Raw genomic sequence first — 19,984 nt, 5'->3', positions numbered from 1 at the left:
TCAAAGTATTGTAAGCATTCTAATACTCAAATGCAAATGATTATAAATTTAATTATGTTATAAAGCTTAGAAAATACTCTTTTTTTTATTATTGCAAATTTCACACAACTTTCTGAAAGGGCGATTTATCCGAAAGAACTTCTTTTGCCACGAATTGCGTTAATTTAAGGACTATTTTTTTTTACCACGTCTAAAAACATTTCTCTTATTTCCAGTCCTTGTGGCATTTCTTTTGTTTCCTCTCATTGTGGCATGGCAACAACCTATTAATTGTTCATACTTTGTTAATATTTTTCATTAAGTATAACATATTTGGACATATGACCTAAACAACCCTCCCATATCGTTAAGAAGACCTGAGTAGGGGACTGTGATAAGTGATCTATTCTTATGACACGCGCTTGGGTACGGTGAACCAGTGAACTTATGTCTCCAGTGAATCAATTGCTATGGTGTTTTTTTTTATCGGAAATTATGGCCATCCATCTCACACTTCCAAGGGCCCCCAATATCCATCATACCCAATACCCTTATTTTTTATTAAGATATTTTTCCATTTTTTGGGGGGGGGACTTAGATATTTTTAAAACTATTTCTACATGTTTCAATATGCCATTAAGTACACATATAACAAAAGAAATTCACTTATGATAATTTCAAAATATGAGATGAAGATGATATAGATATGTTAGTCATGATTTTTCCCACTAGAAAAATAATGTTTATTTAACCGAGCTCTTCTAGTTACACGGGTACTGTCCCCATATAGTTACAAAAGTATTGGATTTATATATCCACAATGTCCGTTAGATATCAGTTGGAAAATTTAAAATAAAAACCAAAGAAACATGTCCTAGGAAAAATGAAATGATATGGTTTTGATTACATTAATTTATGCTTAATTGCTCAAATTTTGTTCAAATATGGACAACAAACCTTGTAAAAAGCGAAGTGTTGAGGAGGGGCAATCTCTTTCATACACAGAATAATTTCTGTTCGTTTGAAATTTCAATATCGCTCCTTACTTTGAATTAAAAAAAAAAAAACTTATTTTGATTTTCTTTTTGCTGATTTGGATTTTTTTTTTCAAACCCAGATGTGCCGCACCTCGGGTACCTTTAAAAAAACTTGTTTTGTGTTTCTTTGTGCTACTTAGAATTTTTTTAAAAGCCAGATGTGACACATCCCAGGAACCAGCAGCCCCAGGCTAGGTTAGATGGCGCGCCATCCAACCTTCCCCAAGAATAATTGTAAGTAATGTTATAATTTTGGCTCGGTGAATGGATAGATTTGAGACTAATTTATCCAATGATACTAGTAATTTGTTCTTTTGCTGCATGCTAGTTGTTAAACTGGTTGTTTAGAGGGATCATATATCTTAAGGGAAAAAAACCAACACAGAATTACGGTTAGAAACAATATAAATCATAGAAAGTGAAAAGGATTTTGTGACCCTTCTAAACAAAGTGCATCCGGCATACCATGACATTTCATTATTAGAAAAATATACATCATGGCTATACATGGGCCTACACTATGAAATGTAGGGTCATTCTGTTTAGCCATTGATTTATATCTTGGTTTCCTTAAATTATTCTCGCTTAATTTTCTTTGCTGTTGCTGAGGTTTTGGAGATACATCCTTTTGACAAACCAAGGTGAGAATAATTTTTTAGGCTTCACTTAAATATTGCCACTACTTTTTTCTAAGAGTTTTATCGGGATGCCAAATCTCGATGCCAATAGTGTGTTTTGATTGAGCAAGAAACTCTCTGAAAGTTTCAGCTTAACTTGCTCGATATTGTAGATACCTCCTCTTGACAACGTTGAAGGACGTTATGCATTTTAAATATGCTAAACACCCCCCTCAACAGTTCTTGAGACTTTCAACTGAAGAGGTCACAGAGCAGTAATAAGAAAAATCTAAATTTTCGAACTTAGTTCTGTTGGCAAACAAGACCAAAAGCAAAAGACTTCAGATTTCTGACATGTGCCTTTGATATGCTTGATGTCTGTGCTTCCCGGGGTTTGCTTACGTTAAAGCGAAACTAATGAATAATTGATGCATGCTTTCGACTAAAACCAACTAAATATTAAAATATTTAGTTTTGGTATGCATAAAAATCTTGAGAAAACCTATTCGCAACGATTTAACTCCATAATAAATACATGGTAGTAAGTACTCTCTTAGAGAAATTACTATCCCCCCATAGAAAATTCCCGCCGTAGAAACTGACTACCATACTTAAGACTTTTTTACTACCAAAATTAGGTAGAACATCTGATAGCACCTTTTTTACGTTTCAATTTATTTTAGTTCCGTTTTCTTCTTTTAGGGTAGAGTTGTCATTGCAGGGTAAGATTTCATATTTGAAGATATGAAATCTGTGAAAATAGTATATGAGTTTTCTTATGATGGAAGTACACAGAGGTAACAGGCAGGGACTAAGAAGTACGAGTAATTACTCCCCATGGGCTTGGTTCGGTAATGACCAGAGTCATTTATTAGCCAAAATCTTAAGGGATAGGGTAATGGATTTTACCAAGCGGCTCACCGTATTTACCAACTGCTTTGGGAAATATTACTGTTTAACTTACTTCGCAAAAAACAAAAACAAAAAACAAGCAAACAAACACGCATTCGTGATATACGAAAAATTACTTTCCTTGGCAATATTGCTGTCAAAGATACCTCATCAAAAAAAAAAGAAAAAGGAAATCAACATAGATCCTGTATCTTTCTTCGAACAATACGAAATTCCAGGCTTTTGTAGATAGGTGCTTGAAGCCTCCACAGTGGGGCTCTCTATGCTGAATCGGATGATAATATTCTCATTATGATTTCTTGTCGTTTTGGATGTGTGTTCCCCGTTTCTTAAAAATCATCCAATTTTATTGCTAGTGACGTTTGATCTGTGATATTAGGCTTAATGAGACTTATATATTTGGAATCACCATAAAAGAAACATTTTTTATATGTATTTATTTGTTATATATTTTTACTTTATTTATTTTGTAGTATAGGTAAAATTTCTGATATGGTCTTTTCTTAATTCCATGATTCGTTTTAATTTCCCTTTGGCTGCAGAATATTATGTTTGGAGAAAATTTTTCAATGGAAAATTGTCTGGGAGAGTTTTTTTTTTGTTTGGGAGGGGGGTAATCTCTGAAGAGAGTATGTTCCATGGAGGGCAAGCTTACGAAAGAACTTTCCATGGGGGCATAAATTGGATTCCCTAAGAAGGGTTTCAACTAACAAAGGAGGGACACCACCCGATTAAGGATTTTCGGTAAAAAAAATTCTGATATGGTCTTTTCTTAATTCCTTGATTCGTTTTAATTTCCCTTTGGCTGCAGAATTTTATGTTTGGAGAAATTTTTTCAATGGAAAATTGTCTGGGAGAGGTTTCTTTTTTTTGGGGGGGGGGGTGATCTCTGAAGAGAGTATGTTCCATGGAGGGCAAGTTTATGAGAGAATTTTCCATGGGGGCATAAATCGGATTCCCTAAGAAGGGTTTCAACTAAAACAGGAGGGACACCACCCGATTAAGGACTTTCGGTAACAAGTTTGAAAATGTGATGTGACGTTGGTAGTATAGGGACTTAGGATCCAACAGGAGCCCTATCCCATCGATCCTCAGCGCTGAAACTTTTTTAAAGCTATTGTATACCCCTGTAATCCTACGAGAAACCTACCCCTCCATTCCAATGAGACACACACTCCTCCTTTCCCATGACAAAACACCCCTCTATTCCTATGATACTTATACCCCTCCATTCCCATGACACACACATCTCAGCATTCCCATTACGCACACACTATGTGATCTAAGCTTCTGGTGATGAATATGTCCTGAAAACAAGGCAAGTCAGGTGTTATTTCTCCTGCCATTTCTACGACACAAATAGCGCTATGTCGGCTTCCGGTGACAAGAACATTTTTTGGAACCATCACTTGACAGGGATTCTTTTTCTTATCGTTTTGGTATATCAAAAGCAACTTACAATCCCTTTAGCTACCGAGCATCAATTTTAAAGCTACTTAAAGCTATATATATAAAAATAAGTTGTATGCATTTTTTTTGTATGTTTCTTTTTGTAAAAAGAGGGTTTGCATATGACGTCATTATAAGTATACAAGGCTTTGTATATGACGTCATTATACCAACTATATTTATACCAACCCAATCTCTTTTTGTTGTTATCAGTTTTACCACACAGCACTAGAAGACTGATCTTTGCTTGTGAAGGGAATTATAGACATAAAAATGATATTCAGTGTAACCATCCTCCGGAAATGTATACCTCCAATACCCTGATTTACACAAGAAAAACTTGTGTAGAATTTTTTTAGAATTGGTTCTTTTGGAACAAAGATAAAAAAGGGGAAGGTAATTTTCAAACTCTCGGAGTCGATTTCCCTTCAAATTGCCATCGCTGGCAGTTTAAAATGAATTTAAGGCTTCTGCCGTAAGGGTGTCAAGGGATGTTTAGATTTTCAGGGTATTCTTTGTCAAACCATGCCTAACGGATAAGTTGATAATTATAATTTTATTCTCGAATAGCTTCAGATTAGATATACAAAGTAAGGAATATGAAACAATATAATGTTACACAATCTCTGGTAATACTTTGACTTATCCTGTATATTTACTTAGGCAGTGCTATTTCGCTGCCTTTGATTTTTTGTTTCAGTTTTATGTGATCCCCTGGTATTAATGCTATTTAATAATTTAACCCAGAAAAAATCAGTTCAATAAAAAATAACAAATAATATTTCAATGAATCACTTATATTAAAAGTTTAGTACAACAAATTAAATCTTGGAAAGTCAAAATCCATTCAAAATTACAACCCTTGTGGTGGCTGAGTGGATAAAGCAGCGTCTGCAAATCGTGGGTGCTGCGGTTCGATTCCTGGCCGCTGCAAGGTTGATATGGTGAGCAAATTGATATTATTACTACTATTCAAAATTACAAGCAAATAAATAACACAATTTCTGTGGCTATTAAAATAAAGCTTGGTTCAATTATGGGATTGAGCGTCCTGCAATGAGCGTTGGGGCTGGAGAAATTGGGGGGGGGGGTATGTATTGAAATATTAGGGGTGAATCTGGTCAAAAAGCCGAATCCACACGATATTCACCTTCGCCCACCCGAAAGTTTGCTTAAGCTTTACTACCACAGTCAGCAACAGCTCATTGCAGACAATTTTAGTAAAAGCTAAGCACTAAAATTTATATTTATAACTAGCTGGTGGCACATGTAGTTAATGGGGGCGCTTTACGCCCCCCAAGCCCCCCGCGCGCGTAAGTCGTTACGCTCCATATTATTTACGCGCCATTGTAGTTGTGTCCCTGTGTCCTACCTGTGAATATAGATAGATATATATATATATGTTTTTAATTACGTAAAACTTGCGAATATACAACATTCTTCGCTGTCCCATTGTCTGTGCATATAAATAAATTGTCAGGTTTACCAACTCTTGAACATGCAACGTATAATTGTCCATGGAAAAACAATCTACATTCAGATCTATACTGCATTTTTCTAATGATTGTCCTTGAGCTTTGTTGATGGTGATTGCTAATCGAATATTCCCTGTGTTCCCGTCGTCATTTATATATCCTCCCTGTGCCCTTCCGGCGCCCTGTTGTAGTTGTGTCCCTGTTTCCCGGTCGTCATTTATATTCCCTGTGTCCCGGTCGTTATTTGTGTCCCGGTGTCTCGATCTGCAATTTCTCTTTGAGTGTCCCGGTCTGTAATTTCTCTTTGAGTGTCCCGGTTGTCATTTATATTCCTTGTGTCCCGGTATCCCGATCTGTAACGTCATAAAGTCTTCAATGGCTCTGGTGGTGCAGCCAGTTGAGGAAGTTTAACTTTTCCTGAGGCGCAACACATTCCCATTGTTTCACCTTTAAATTCCAAGGCTTAGCAATAGGGACAAATTTTAGACATAGTCCCGATTTGAACATATCTACTCAAGCTATAATCATCGACAGGGCTATACCTGAATACCAGGCGATAATTTTGACGTTGTTCTTGTGATTCCTCGGTACGCTTTCTTTTGGCATTATCTCTTTGAGCCTCAAGCCTGTTTTCACGTTGTTCTTGTGATTCTTCGGCACGGATTCTTTTGGTATTATCTCTTTGAGCCGCGAGCCTGTTTTCACGTTGTTCTTGTGATTCCTCGGTGCGATTTTTTGTGGTAATTTCTCTTTGAGACGCAAGCCTGTTTTCACGTTGTTCTTGTGATTCCTCGGCGCACTTTCTTTTCTTACTTTCTCTTTTAGCCGCAAGTCTTTTGGCATTAACTCTTTGAGCTGCTTCCTCGGCTGTTTCTTCTGCCATTGTAGGATTTATACTAAAATTTCTCTTTTAATCGCCCCCTTATATACTTATAATGACGTCATATAGATTTTTTAACGTGTTTTTACTGTTTACAATGTATTGCGTACTGTTTTTAAATTCACCAAGCAGCGTGTTTGTTAAATAGTTATTTTTCGTCACAACCGCTTAAGTAGCACCTACTGCAATATAACACCTTCCTCCAGTAAAAATACTGTGGGTATCGTCCTTGTTATAAAGAGAAGTCCCGTTCTCACATCATGATTTCAAAGATAGTTGTTTTTTTGCACTTGAACAATCTTGCTTCACCTCAGTCTTATTGTGCAGGGTGGCATTTTTGTTTAAACTTTAAGCTTACTTCATACCCATTTCAGTTAAATTTCGTACCCATTAAGGTCATTTCTATGGAATGTAAAAATACCCCCAGATTTGTCCCTACTTATTTGTTTCTCTTTTTGATCGAAGTGCTTTTCTAGCAAAATACCTCAGTGACACTGGAAAATTTTCTTGGAAGATTATTTAAGAAGGTTTTGATAGATGTCAGATAATATGGCTCGAATATACCGTTTCATTCTTTCGGAAGAAGTGACTTAGATTTAAGAACAAATAAATTAGAAATTTACCTCGAAACCTGGTTTTATCAATCTCACTTCAAATATTACAAGATTTTTATTTCAAACAGATATGTCAGAAGGTAATCTGGGATTAAAAAACAACCATGTATCTTCCATTATCCAACTTCTTAGCTTAATATTAGGCTAACTTTCCCAAATATAATTTGTAACAACTACTTATCCAGCTACTTGTTAGCTGAAACACTATGGACAACTAAAAAAATGGCAAAATTCTAGTTAATTGACTTCTTGCTATCTCAGAAAGGGTTTAGGTTAGGAAAATGAAACTTTCAGGGATGGGTCTACAGTCTAAAGTATGTCCCAGAAAGGTATTTTGAAGTACCCACCTCCACTCCTTCTCTCTCTAGAGGGCCCTGACAGTTGATGACCTTTAAAAATATGTGTGTTATAAAAGTGAAACCTTGCAAAATAGATCTTCTGCTTAATTGAAGTACAACAAAATTGTTTTTAGCTTCATAACTTTGCTCAATCCCATTTTATAAGGTTTTAAAGATATGCAAACACATTTCCTAAATCTTGGAAAAAAAACATTGACATGGCTCAAAATTCTACTCAAATAACAGGAATTGCATTTTCAGAACTAAAGGCAGGGAAAAAGCAACTAGTACACTAACTGAAAATCAAGGTAAAATGTTTTTTTGTTTGTAACATGTATTTCACTGTAAACATTGCTTAAATACAGGTGAGGTCTAGGGCATTTCAAAATTTGTGTCCCATTTTTAAAAATGTGTTTTGGCTATTTTTAATTTTTGATTAATATCTGGATTTATTAAGCATTCAGATAACTAAAAAATAATAGGCCTGAATATTTCTAGACATGTTATATGACCATAGAAGGATAGTGATGTGATCAGTCTTCTATATAAGGGACTTGTTCATCCTAAGCTTGAAGTTAGACTGTCTCTTGCCTCTCCATATTTTATAAAAGACACAAAAGCTCTTGAAGATGTACAGAGACATGCCACTAAAGTTATATCTGGCATGTGGGAGCTTTCATACCCTGTAAGACTACCAAAGCTGATTCTTCCTTCAATTGTTTACAGGAGAGGATATTAGAGAGGATACAATTTTAGTCTACAAGTAATTGATGGCTAATACTCTCCCAGCATTATGCCCTAATGTTGGTAGCAAATCAAGAACTAAAGGTCATCACTTGAAACTTGCCAATCAGTCTACTATGAGATACCAACACCTAGTTGGTAGGGGTGCTTTGCCCCCCCCCCAAGCCCCTTATGCACATAAGTTGTTATGCACCATATTATTTATGTGCCATTGTAGTTGTGTCCCTGTGTCCCACCTGTGAATATATATATATATATATATATATATATATATATATATATATATATATATATATATATATATATATATATATATATACTAGCTGTTGGGGTGGCGCTTCGCGCCACCCCAACAGCTAGTTGGTGGGGGCGCTTCGCGCCCCCCCCAAGCCCCCCCGCGCGCGTAAGTCGTTACGCGCCATAATAGTTACGTGCCATTGTAGTTGTGTCCCTATGTCCCACCTGTTATGCACCCCACCATAATAGATAATTGATACACCATAATAGATAGATATATATATATATATATATATATATATATATATATATATATATATATATATATATATATATATATATATATATATATATATATATATATATATATATATATATATATATATATATATATATATATATATATATATATATATATATATATATATATGGTTTTAACTACGTAAAACTTGCGAATATACAACATTCTTTGCTTTCCCATTGTCTTTGCATATAAATAGATTGTCAGGTTTACCGACTCTTGAACATGCAACATATAATGGTCCATGGGAAAACAATCTGTATTCAGATCTATACCTCATGATTCTAATGATTGCCCTTGAGCTTTGTTGATGGTGATTGCTAATCGACCATTCCCTGTCCCGGTGTCCCGGTCGTCATTTACATCCCCCTGTTTCCCCCGGTGTCCCCGTTGTAGTTGTGTCCCTGTGTCCCGGTCGTCATTTATATTCCCTGTGTCCCGGTCGTCATTTGTATCCCGGTGTCCCGGTCTGTATATACATTCGTTTTTTAGTTTTGTTTTTCTCCTTTATTTTTTTCCTTTTTTTTTCTTTTTTAGCTTATTTAGATTTTTAGATTTTTTAGTTTTTTATTAGTTTTTTTTTCTTTTTAGTTTTTTTGTCCCGGTCGTCATTTATATCCCCCTGCTTCCCCTGGTGTCCCCGTTGTAGTTGTGTCCCTGTGTCCCGGTCGTCATTTATATTCCCTGTGTCCCGGTCGTCATTTGTATCCCGGTGTACCGGTCTGTATATACATTCGTTTTTTAGTTTTGTTTTTCTCCTTTATTTTTTTCCTTTTTTTTTCTTTTTTAGTTTATTTAGATTTTTAGATTTTTTAGTTTTTTTATTAGTTTTTAGTTTTTTTTTCTTTTTAGTTTTTTTGTAGTTTTTACCTTCTTTTTAGTTTTGTTAATTTTTTTTTTTACTTATGTCCTGGTTGTCATTTATACTCCCTGTGTCCCGGTGCTTTGTTGATTGCTAATTGAACATTCCTTTTGTCCTGGTCGCTTTCTCTTTGAGTGTCGTCATTTATTTTTTTCTTTTTTAGTTCTTTTAGTTTTTACCTTTTTTAGTTTTTTTTAGTTTTTTAGATGAAAATTTTTTTTAGTTTTTTCCTTTTTTTCTTTTTAGTTTTTTATTGGTTTTTACCTTTATGTTAGCTTATTTTTCAGTTTTTTCCTTTTTTTTTCGTTTTTTTTTATTTTTTATTTTTTTTAGTTTTTTACCTTTTTTTAGTTTTTTTAGTTTTTTTAGTTTTTTAGCTTTTTTACTTTTTTTATTAGTTTTTAGTTTTTTTGTAGTTTTTGCCTTTTTTTAGTTTTTTCAGTTTTTTTTTAGTTTTTTATTGGTTTTTACCTTTATTTTAGCTTATTTTTCAGTTTTTCCTTTTTTTAGTTTTTTTTAGTTTTTAGTTTTTTTAGTTTTTTACCTTTTTTTAGTTTTTTTAGTTTTTTTAGTTTTTTAGCTTTTTTATTTTTTTTATTAGTTTTTAGTTTTTTTTGTAGTTTTTGCCTTTTTTTTAGTTTTTTTAGTTTTTTAGCTTTTTTATTAGTTTTTAGTTTTTTTTGTAGTTTTTGCCTTTTTTTAGTTTTTTTAGTTTTTTAGCTTTTTTATTTTTATATATAGATAGTTTTTTTTTTTTTACTTATGTCCTGGTCGTCATTTATACTCCCTGTGTCCTGGTGCTTTGTTGATTGCTAATCGAACATTCCTTTTGTCCTGGTCGCTTTCTCTTTGAGTGTCGTCATTTATTTTTTTCTTTTTTAGTTCTTTTAGTTTTTCCCTTTTTTAGTTTTTTTTAGTTTTTTAGATGAAAATTTTTTTTAGTTTTTTCCTTTTTTTCTTTTTAGTTTTTTATTGGTTTTTACCTTTATTTTAGCTTATTTTTCAGTTTTTTCCTTTTTTTTATTTTTTTTTTTATTTTTTATTTTTTTTAGTTTTTTACCTTTTTTTAGTTTTTTTAGTTTTTTTTAGTTTTTTAGCTTTTTTACTTTTTTTATTAGTTTTTAGTTTTTTTTTGTAGTTTTTGCCTTTTTTTAGTTTTTTCAGTTTTTTTTTTAGTTTTTTATTGGTTTTTACCTTTATTTTAGCTTATTTTTCAGTTTTTTCCTTTATTTTTAGTTTTTTTTAGTTTTTAGTTTTTTTAGTTTTTTACCTTTTTTTAGTTTTTTAGTTTTTTTAGTTTTTTAGCTTTTTTATTTTTTTTATTAGTTTTTAGTTTTTTTTTTGTTGTTTTTGCCTTTTTTTAGTTTTTTTTAGTTTTTTAGCTTTTTTATTAGTTTTTAGTTTTTTTTGTAGTTTTTGCCTTTTTTTAGTTTTTTTAGTTTTTTAGCTTTTTTATTTTTTTTATTAGTTTTTAGTTTTTTTTGTAGTTTTTGCCTTTTTTTTTAGTTTTTTCAGTTTTGACGTCACCTGATCAAGTTTTTTCAGGTGACGTCACCTGATCCATCCATCCACAGACAGACAACTTATTTTTATATAGATAGATATATATATATATAATATATATATATATATATGTATATATATATATATATATATATATATATATATATATATATATATATATATATATATATATATATATATATATATATATATATATATATGTTTTTAACTACATAAAACTTGCAAATATACAGTATTCTTTGCTGTCCCATTGTCTATGCATATAAATAGATTGTCAGGTTTACCAACTCTTGAACATGCAACTTATAATTGTCCATGGGAAAAACAATCCATATTCAGATCTATACCTCATTATTCTAATGATTGCCCTTGAGCTTTGTTGATGGTGATTGCTAATCAAACATTCCCTGTGTCCCTGTTGTCATTTATATATCCCTCCTGTGCCCCCTGGCGTCCCTGTTGTAGTCATGTCCCTGTGTCCTGGTCATCATTTATATTCCCTGTGTCTTGGTTGTCATTTGTGTCCCAGTGTCCCAGTCTGTAATTTCTCTTTGAATGTCCTGGTTGTCATTTAGGTTCAAGGTTCAATTGGGTTTAATTAAAAAAAGGAAATAACTAAACTTAAAGTACACTGCTCTGTGACAAAACTCACATTGAGACCCATAAACATAAAAGATTCTTCACTAACATGCAGTACAGCTCCCACTTCACTCTTCAACACAACCACATGCCTCCTCATTATATAATTTTTTTAATCTTAATAATAGGGTTCCTCCCTCCCTCCCCAGACCTATTACCACCTAACCTGAACATACTAAAAAATCTAAGCTTCATCTAATTTAATTTATCTTTCTCTTTTTATCTTTCACTCATTGACCTTTAACTAAATATTTATTTAAACCATTTTTGAAAGACCCAAGGGAGCTCCTACATCTCAGCTCTTTTGGAAGCATGTTCCACACTTTAGCACATGCTACATCCAGGGAAAAATCTGAATGTACTGATGGAGTTCATCTCACTTGAAGGTCAAAGGCAGAGTGCATGTTTTGATTATGTTGTTCAGATATCAACCAAAACAGATTGTGGAAGGGAGATGGAAGTAAACTCAATAAAAATTTAAAAACAAAAACTGAGCACAACAGACGGTAAAGAGAACCAAGAGAACCAAGGGACAGATAGTCTTCTACATTTCCAATAATTTTCAATGCATGCTTGTGGATTGAGTCAAGTCTCTTCAGGTGTGATTTGAAGGTTGACTGCCAAATTATGGCACAATACTGAAGGTGAGGTTTCAGAAGTCCATTGTAAAGTAGACAAAGGGTTTTTTGAGGAAATATGTGCTTCAGTTGATGCCAAGATTGCAAGAGAGTTTCAGCTCCACAGCCTGGATGTGGTCTAGAAAGGAGAGGTTTTTGTCCAGGAGTGCACCTAGATACCTTGCAAAACCCGTTTCTGGATGCCTGATTGTTGTAAGAAAGTTGTAATTCCAGTTATATCTGGATGAATAGTTCCAATCCTTGAAAAGAATAGCACACACAATTTGTTGACATTTATTACAAATCAATTTGCATCCATCCAGACGTAAGACAATCTCTAGTTTTCTCTGGAGTGACGTCATGCCAGAGTCACAGGACGCCATTGTAGTATTGTCAGCGAATGCCAGCAGCTCACTAGAGTTGTTGTCATTATTTGAAGTGTCTTCACTGCAGCAGAGTCTGCAGCACCATGAGGTCCTGAAATTTGGGTTCAGAACATGACTTAGATCATTCACATGAATCAGAAATAACAGTGGACCTAGGATTGACCCCTGTGGCACACCGAAATTTACCATGATATTGTTCAATGGATCTTCTCCTATGTACATGCACTGATTGCTAAGGTAGGACTGGAACCATTTCAGTGCCTCTCCTCTAACACTGATTTGTTCTAGTTTGCCTAGTAGAATTCCATGATCCATACTGTTGAATGCTTTTTTGATATCAAGTAAAATAGCAGCTGGCAAAAGTCCCAGATCAAGAGCTTTGTTGATAAATAAGCTCAGTGACATCAGCGCATCTTTAGTTGAATGTCCTGGTCTGAATCCAAATTGTCGTTGGTTGAGGAATCCCTTCACTTCAAGAAAAGAGTAAAGTTGATTCTTCATAGGTTTTTTGAAGACTTTGGAAAATACCAAGAGAATTGAGATGGGTCATCTTTAGGGCCACCTTTATGGAGAGGTACTATTCATGCTTTCTTGAGGAGTGATGGAAATACCCCCTTCTGCAATGAGGGGTTTATCAAATGTGTTAACAGTTGTAATACAGACAGCAACACTGCTTTCAACACTTTTGCGTGAACGCAGTTGAATCCGGATGTAGATGTACCTCTCAAGTTTTTGACAATCATTGAGACGTCAAGGGAAGTTACAGGAATGACTGCCATTGACTTAACACATGCTGGACCTAGAAAATCCTTGTAGGATTTTGCTTGGAATGTCACTGTGTTCGCTGTTTTCTCTCCAATGCTGGCAAAGAAAGTGCACAGTGCTTTCACAACTTTGGTTTGCTCAGTAAAGTTTTTCCCATCAACAGTAATTTTGGAGGGTAGTTCAGGTTTTTGGTTGTTGGGTTGTAACAGCAAATTAATTCTTTTCCAAACTTTTCTTCCATCCTTACCACTTTCAGCTAGTTTTGTATTAAAATATTCTCTTTTGGCCTTTATGAGGATTGATTGGAGGCATTTCTTATAAGATTCATAGATTTCTAGGCTAGCTATACTTGGTTGGTTATGGTAATTAGCCCAAAGCTTGTTCTTCTTATTAATACATCTGAGTAAACTCTCAGTAGCCCATGGATAAATTGGTGTATTTTTTCTCCCTTGTTTAGTTGTTTTTTCTTTATAAAAAAATGTGCTTTGTATAAAGTTGTAAATGCATTATGGAATGCTTTGAAACCTTTGTTCAAAACTTCTTTTTCCAGAACACTATCCCATGTAGTTTTCTCCAGTTCATCATTTAATGACCTTAAATTTTCTTCACGTAGGTCAATAATCAGTACGTCTTCTCTTATTCTCGAAAATGACCTTGCTACTTTTGATGTCTTGAATATGGTGAATAGGGGGAAATGATCTGACATATCATTGACAATGACTGAAGCTGAGAGTGGAGATAAAGTCGAGAAAATATTGTCTATTAGAGAACAAGTATTTTCTGTAACTCTTGTTGGGATAGTGATTGACGGATAGAGGGTAGATCCAGACTCTGAGCGTGAGGAGGTCTTTGGTGCTACTTGTAAGGGGATGGGACAGGTTGATATTGAGATCACCCATAAAGAGCACATCATGATTCTGTTTCTCCAGCAGCTGGAGTGTGTCTGATAATATATCCATAAAAGAAGAAACCAGAGCCTGATGTGGATTGGTAAATTTCTCCAATGATTAATTTTCTTTGTGAAGGAAGCAACATTTCAAGGAAAAGTGATTCAAATACACCCTCCATGTTCCGAGTCAGTTGGTTATTTATATAAACTGGGTAATAAACTGAGAAAAGTACACACCCAAATGAATTTCTTCCAAACTGCAATAGTAAACTAACGCAAACAAACATGAATAACTACAAAACACAGGAAAAAAGGAAAATGAGACATTTTTGGAAAACGCATCAATCACTTAGGCAAGCAGAAACAACTTATTGATCAATGACATTCTTGCCTACTTTTACTATTATAACCACAAAAACTGAACTCAAATCTTTGAGAATCTGAATCAGGATCGTCAGGTTGTGCTGTTATTCTCACTGTAAACGGATCAAAGCACTCATCTGAAAATTTCGACCAATCAGAACTTCGCGACTTTTTTACATCCAACCACAGTCTTATTCCTCGTTGGACCACCCGCGTTTCTGTAACCTTTTCAGCTGCTGATTTTGAAGTTTTCAGCTTGTACCCAAGTGCTAGTAATTCTTTTCTTCTTTTACCGAGCTCAGCTGGTAAGTCTATTGACACACTGAAACCCATCTTTTTCAGCTTTCCACACTCCTTCATTATGGCTGAACAGTCATTGTCACCAAGGCTAACAAAAATCAGCTCAACAACTTTTTGTTTTTAGGCTGTTAGCTGAGTCCATAGGCCTAGTTGCCAAAAGTTACAAAAATATTTAAAAACTCTAGTGAAAAAAATGTGTCATTTTGCTGCTGATTCAGGAATGCTAATTATTATTTTCTTTAGTTTTAGTATTAAAATGCTATTTTCAAAACAGTTTTGTGGAAATTTTTTAAAAAGAGCCTGAACCCTCTAAACAATGATATCACAGTAAAACTGACTTCATTTTTGAGGATTTTCTAGGTGCTTTTGAAATTTTTAAAAATTTGTTTTCAAAGTAACATTTTACTATTAAGACTAAGGAAAATAATAATTGTCACCCCTGAATGAAGTACTTTATCCCTTCCTAGTCTTTTAAAACTTTTTCTAAATTTTGGGTTACTATGGGCTGTTGTTAGCCCTTGAATGGCTCAAAATATGATCTCTCTGGAAGCAATTATTGAATTGTAAAATACCATAAAAAAGGTATCAAAAGATATATTCACTTTTATCCCTGCTAAATTATGTTGTAAACTGTAAATTTACCAACATGCTTGCTGTCACCAGGCCTAATCCTTCATTTTCAGGGATTAGCAGGTGTAACTTAAGAACTCAGAACTTAACTCAGGTGTGGATATTTGGAGCAGCTACATTTTGATGAAAGCAGGCCCCAAGTGATAATTGGTTTTAGTACATAAAGGGGCCCTTGCATGTAATTTTTGCTCTATGGCTTTTTAACGTGATTAAAAAGGCAGAGCAGTATTAACTGGTATCAATATGTCAGTGACGAAAGAACACTTCGACCGCCATATGGATGAGCTGCAACAACTAATTTCGAAACTTCAGACTGAGAATAAAGTGTTAAGAGCAGAAAACAAACTGCTAAAGACTGAGCTGATTCATGTCAAGGCCACTGCTCTATGGTCGGAAATGTATGCTAGAAGAAATAACATTCTGATACACGGTGTTGAGGCTCCACACATTTCTGAAAACTCAGAACTTTCAATATTTTTAACCAAAGCTCTTGGACTCTATTTCTGGAAAATACCCCTTGACGAAGTCTGCAGGAAGTAGTTTCGAAAAGCATTAACTTTTCTGTATCCCAATGAAGATTCAAAGCCAGTTTTGGCTCACAGTTTATTATATGTTGCCACAAAGTTACCCATTGCAACACAAAAAGACATGTTAGTTGACAAGTTTAAGCTAGTCCAGTTATCTGGACTTCCATCAGATCCAGGAAGGATTGACAACTAGTGGGACAGCATGATACAGGGAGGCAAATGTCCAAACTTGTCTGAAGCTGTAAAAAATGCTTTGACCATTTCACATGGGTCTGCCAGCATTCAGTGGGGCATCTCCCTTTCCAGGCTAGCTCTCAGCTAAGAAAGAGCTTCAATGAATGACTGAACTTTGAATGCAAAACTGTTTTTGATAGATAGGTGTGGTATATTTGTAGGACATGTGCAAAATGTTCTTGTCACTAAAGACTTGATAAAACTGACCAAATCTACTAGAAAGAGCTATGACTTGTACCTACAGCAGGAAAAGCCTCTAAAGAAAAACAGAGAAAGAGCAGCAGGATTTGGAGGCAAGAGAACAGCTGAGAGAGCAACTGCTCTCTAAAACCTTTTTGAAAAGACAGGCAACAGAGACTCTCAAAAAACTTTTCAAAGAAAAAACGAGAAATGTTTGGTTCCAAGGAACAGACTGCAGATGAGTTACTGAAGGAAGCTCATGACTGGCTGAAAAAAGGCCAGTAGAAGGTAGTGCAAAAAATGGAAACAAATAGGTTGTGTGTTCTAGTTTTTGTACCCTCATCTCTTTCATTATATTTTTGTATCTTTTTTTATCTGAAGTGAAGTGTTCTGAAAAAAAGAAGGAAAAAGCTCCTACTCAGGAGCTGATGATTCTCAGGTGGTTGGTTTCTTAATTATCACTTGGCCTCTGATCATGGAGAAATGTCTACAAATGATCATTCCATTTTTTTCTTAGTCAAGTGTCACCTGATGTTGTGTCACTGCTTTTTCTTTCAAAAGCTTTTTGAGAACTGAGTTTTGGGATCCATTTTGCATAGAGAGGTCCTTTTTTGACTAGAAAAAAGTCCCCAAGTCCCTATTTTTCTCCAATTGAACCTGTGGCAGCCCTGCTTTGTAAATTCCTTGAATCTTTAAAATTCTTTGAGCTAGATATGTACCACTTTCAGGATATTCAGCCTGTTTTCTGGAAAATTTCAGTATTTTGGAAGGTCTTTGTATTCTTGGAATTGTAGTTATGTTAAAGTTGATCAGTGCGCTTTAAAACTCATTATAAAATGTACCTCCACTTTAAATTTTGTTAAAAGGACTTCTTATCAGATAGAACTTGTTGGTGTGTGTTTTACCAAAGGGTGCTTTCTTTTAAGGTCTGATAGCAGGTATTCTAGATTACTGATGAATCAAAATTGTTAGGTATTATACTAATAGTAATGATAAAAATATCAATACGTGACAGCTGACCAAATGAAAGGGCAATAGTGCCTAGTTTTACTATGCTGGAAGATATTGTCAAAATGATAAATTATGTATCTTAGGTATCCAAAGTCATTGCTGATTTGTTATAACTTTGTATTTTTCAGGCACTCATAACCAGGAAGATAACTCCAGACATGTACCAAAGGTAACAAATTTATTTCACTAGTCTCGTCGCCCATTTGAGCTATTATACCTGCACAAAGAGAGAGAGAGAACAAATTTTTGGATTTTTTTTTTCAGTTTTTCTTCTAAGAACCAAAATGTTGGATTGTAAATTAAACTTCAGACAAAATTTGAATTTTTTGTCAATATGTTCAATCAGCTATAGTTTTTGTGCAACAATATTGGAATGATATTTGGTATAAAATTTTGGATGGATGGGTTTGAGAATCATGCAGATTTAAAATCTGGGTAGATATTTATCTTTTATGGGGCTGAAGGCATCTTGATTCAAATTTTGCAGAAATGCCTGAATTTAGAATTGTGTTGATTCCTGTTAAAATAATCCTTTAATAGTCTACTTTGTGTCACTATTGGTGTGTTTAAATGAATTCATATCTAGGTTGTTTATAAAAAGATATCTGTTTTGTACCTTAAGAAATGGACATACCAAATCTGTACAAACAAATATATTTTCAAACTTTTTACCTTTATTAAGGTTTTCTTACCCGTCTCTAAATGCTCTTTGAGTTTCAATCTGACTGGCAAAAACAAGAAATCCTTATTTTATGCAACACAAATTGAAACAATTAAATCTCAATTTTTTGTCTTGATCATACAAAAAGTGCTGTTGCAAACTAGCTGCTAAAGTGTTGTCAGCTTTGGGAATTTTGTCAAATTCTGCTACTGTCTGCTTTGGAACTTTTTTAATTCCTGCTCATTGAGGTTCCCTAGCTTTTGTCTACACATTCCTAAAGTGTCAAGCCAGTTGAGAGAAAAAAGCTATTTTTGGCCCATTTTGAGACATCTTGAATGTACACAGGTTTGATATATGCATGGTTTGAAAACTTAAACAAGAAAAAGAAGAAAACCATTGAGCTAATTAAGGTTACGGGGAAAACAACTCTTAGAATAATTACATTCATGAATTATGATTTAATTGCGCTATTTTAAAACGGTACTTTCATTTTATTATATTTAATTCCAGTTTGTAAAAAATTGGTGCCAAATTAAAATCTTGAAACGAATATTGGGAATTTTTTGAAGTGATATGATTAGTTTGTGGAAGCAGTAATTTGATTTGGCTAATCAATCAATGGTTCACCAAGAATTATTACCTAACTATCTGACTTCTGAATTTCTTAGCTGTTCCTGATTAACTTTGTTCTTTGCAAAACCTAGTATTTGAGAGGAAATGAAGAGATGTTGTCCCAATCCGACTATAAGCTGTACTAAATTCTCATCAAAGAAAACTACAAAAATCCATTACAAAGTTTTGAAACAGCCTGAAGTTGCTCAACCATTATTATTTCAATGTGTTATCCTATCACATCTCTGACTTACATCCTGGTAAATGGAAGATTTGCATCCTATATACGTAATTTATGTAAATAGCTGAAGAAAAGGGACAACATTTCATTGAAGGGCGGCACACAGAGGGGCATGTAATGCTTTATAATCAAAAAGAAGAAGAGAAGTATGCTTTAAACTTGTAATAGAAAACCACAATCCCTCTGTATAGTTGCTCACAAGGTGAGCCTCCTCCCCACCGTTCATCTCCAGCAGTTGCAGATCGAGAGCAAAATCCTGGTGGAGGCCCAATGTGATATGGGCGCCAATGAGCAAAATCTTGGGGGGGGGAGGGCAATGTGACAAAGGTGCCAATTATTGACCAAATTGACAAATTTATTCTAAAAAATAATAAAAAAAGCAAAAATGGGAAAAGAGGGCACCAGAAAAAATCTTGAGGGACCTGTCCCCTCCTTTTTGGATTTGCCTGTGCTTCCCAGCAAACTATAGGTTTTTGGTATCACACTTAAAAACCATAAGTTTTTAATGGTTTCTAATATTGTTTTTATCAATATTGAAGACGAATTTATGGGACCCCTTTCCCTTCCCTCTTAACTTCACTTGAAGTGGTAGCCTCCCACCACTTCTGTTTGACCTTTAAGAGCTTGTGATGGTTTTCTCTGAGAACCCCGAATTCCCCTTTTTGACAAACTTAACCTTGATATGGTAAATGATAATTATATTACGTTTTAATTCATGTATAATGTAAACCATTTAAAAGAAATCCCTAAATTCTACCTTCCTATCCATACACCCAAATGATTTCTCTCCTGTCTCTTTCATCCTACCAGTGAATGTCAGGTGTGCAAATTTTCGACCCTATTGGTCTGAGAAATGCATAGCAATCAGACAATAAAAGAAAAGAATTTTTAGCCAGTGATTTTCCTTTGCTGCCTAAAACAGTTTGCCAATGCTTCTTGCCTGATTGGTCCATTTGTTAA

At 34.3% G+C, this 19,984-nt stretch overlaps 1 protein-coding gene across 1 annotated transcript in view; it reads left to right on the top strand.

Annotated features, from left to right (window-relative positions):
• The first annotated feature begins 6,919 nt into the window (after window positions 1–6,919).
• The window catches only part of LOC136026387 (ran-binding protein 3-like), an 81,658-nt gene continuing 68,593 nt past the window's right edge, over window positions 6,920–19,984 (top strand). The window contains exons 1-2 of the mRNA XM_065702939.1: window positions 6,920–7,043; window positions 17,639–17,679. Coding sequence (XP_065559011.1) covers window positions 7,034–7,043; window positions 17,639–17,679 — 51 coding nt within the window. The 5' untranslated portion in view covers window positions 6,920–7,033. The remainder of the gene's footprint in view (window positions 7,044–17,638; window positions 17,680–19,984) is intronic.

The sequence above is a fragment of the Artemia franciscana genome, chromosome 4 (assembly GCF_032884065.1).
Source record: "Artemia franciscana chromosome 4, ASM3288406v1, whole genome shotgun sequence".
NCBI classification, from domain to species: Eukaryota; Metazoa; Arthropoda; class Branchiopoda; order Anostraca; family Artemiidae; genus Artemia; species Artemia franciscana.
The sequence above is the reverse complement of the archived record's forward strand: the minus strand, read 5'-3'. Positions and strand labels throughout refer to the sequence as shown.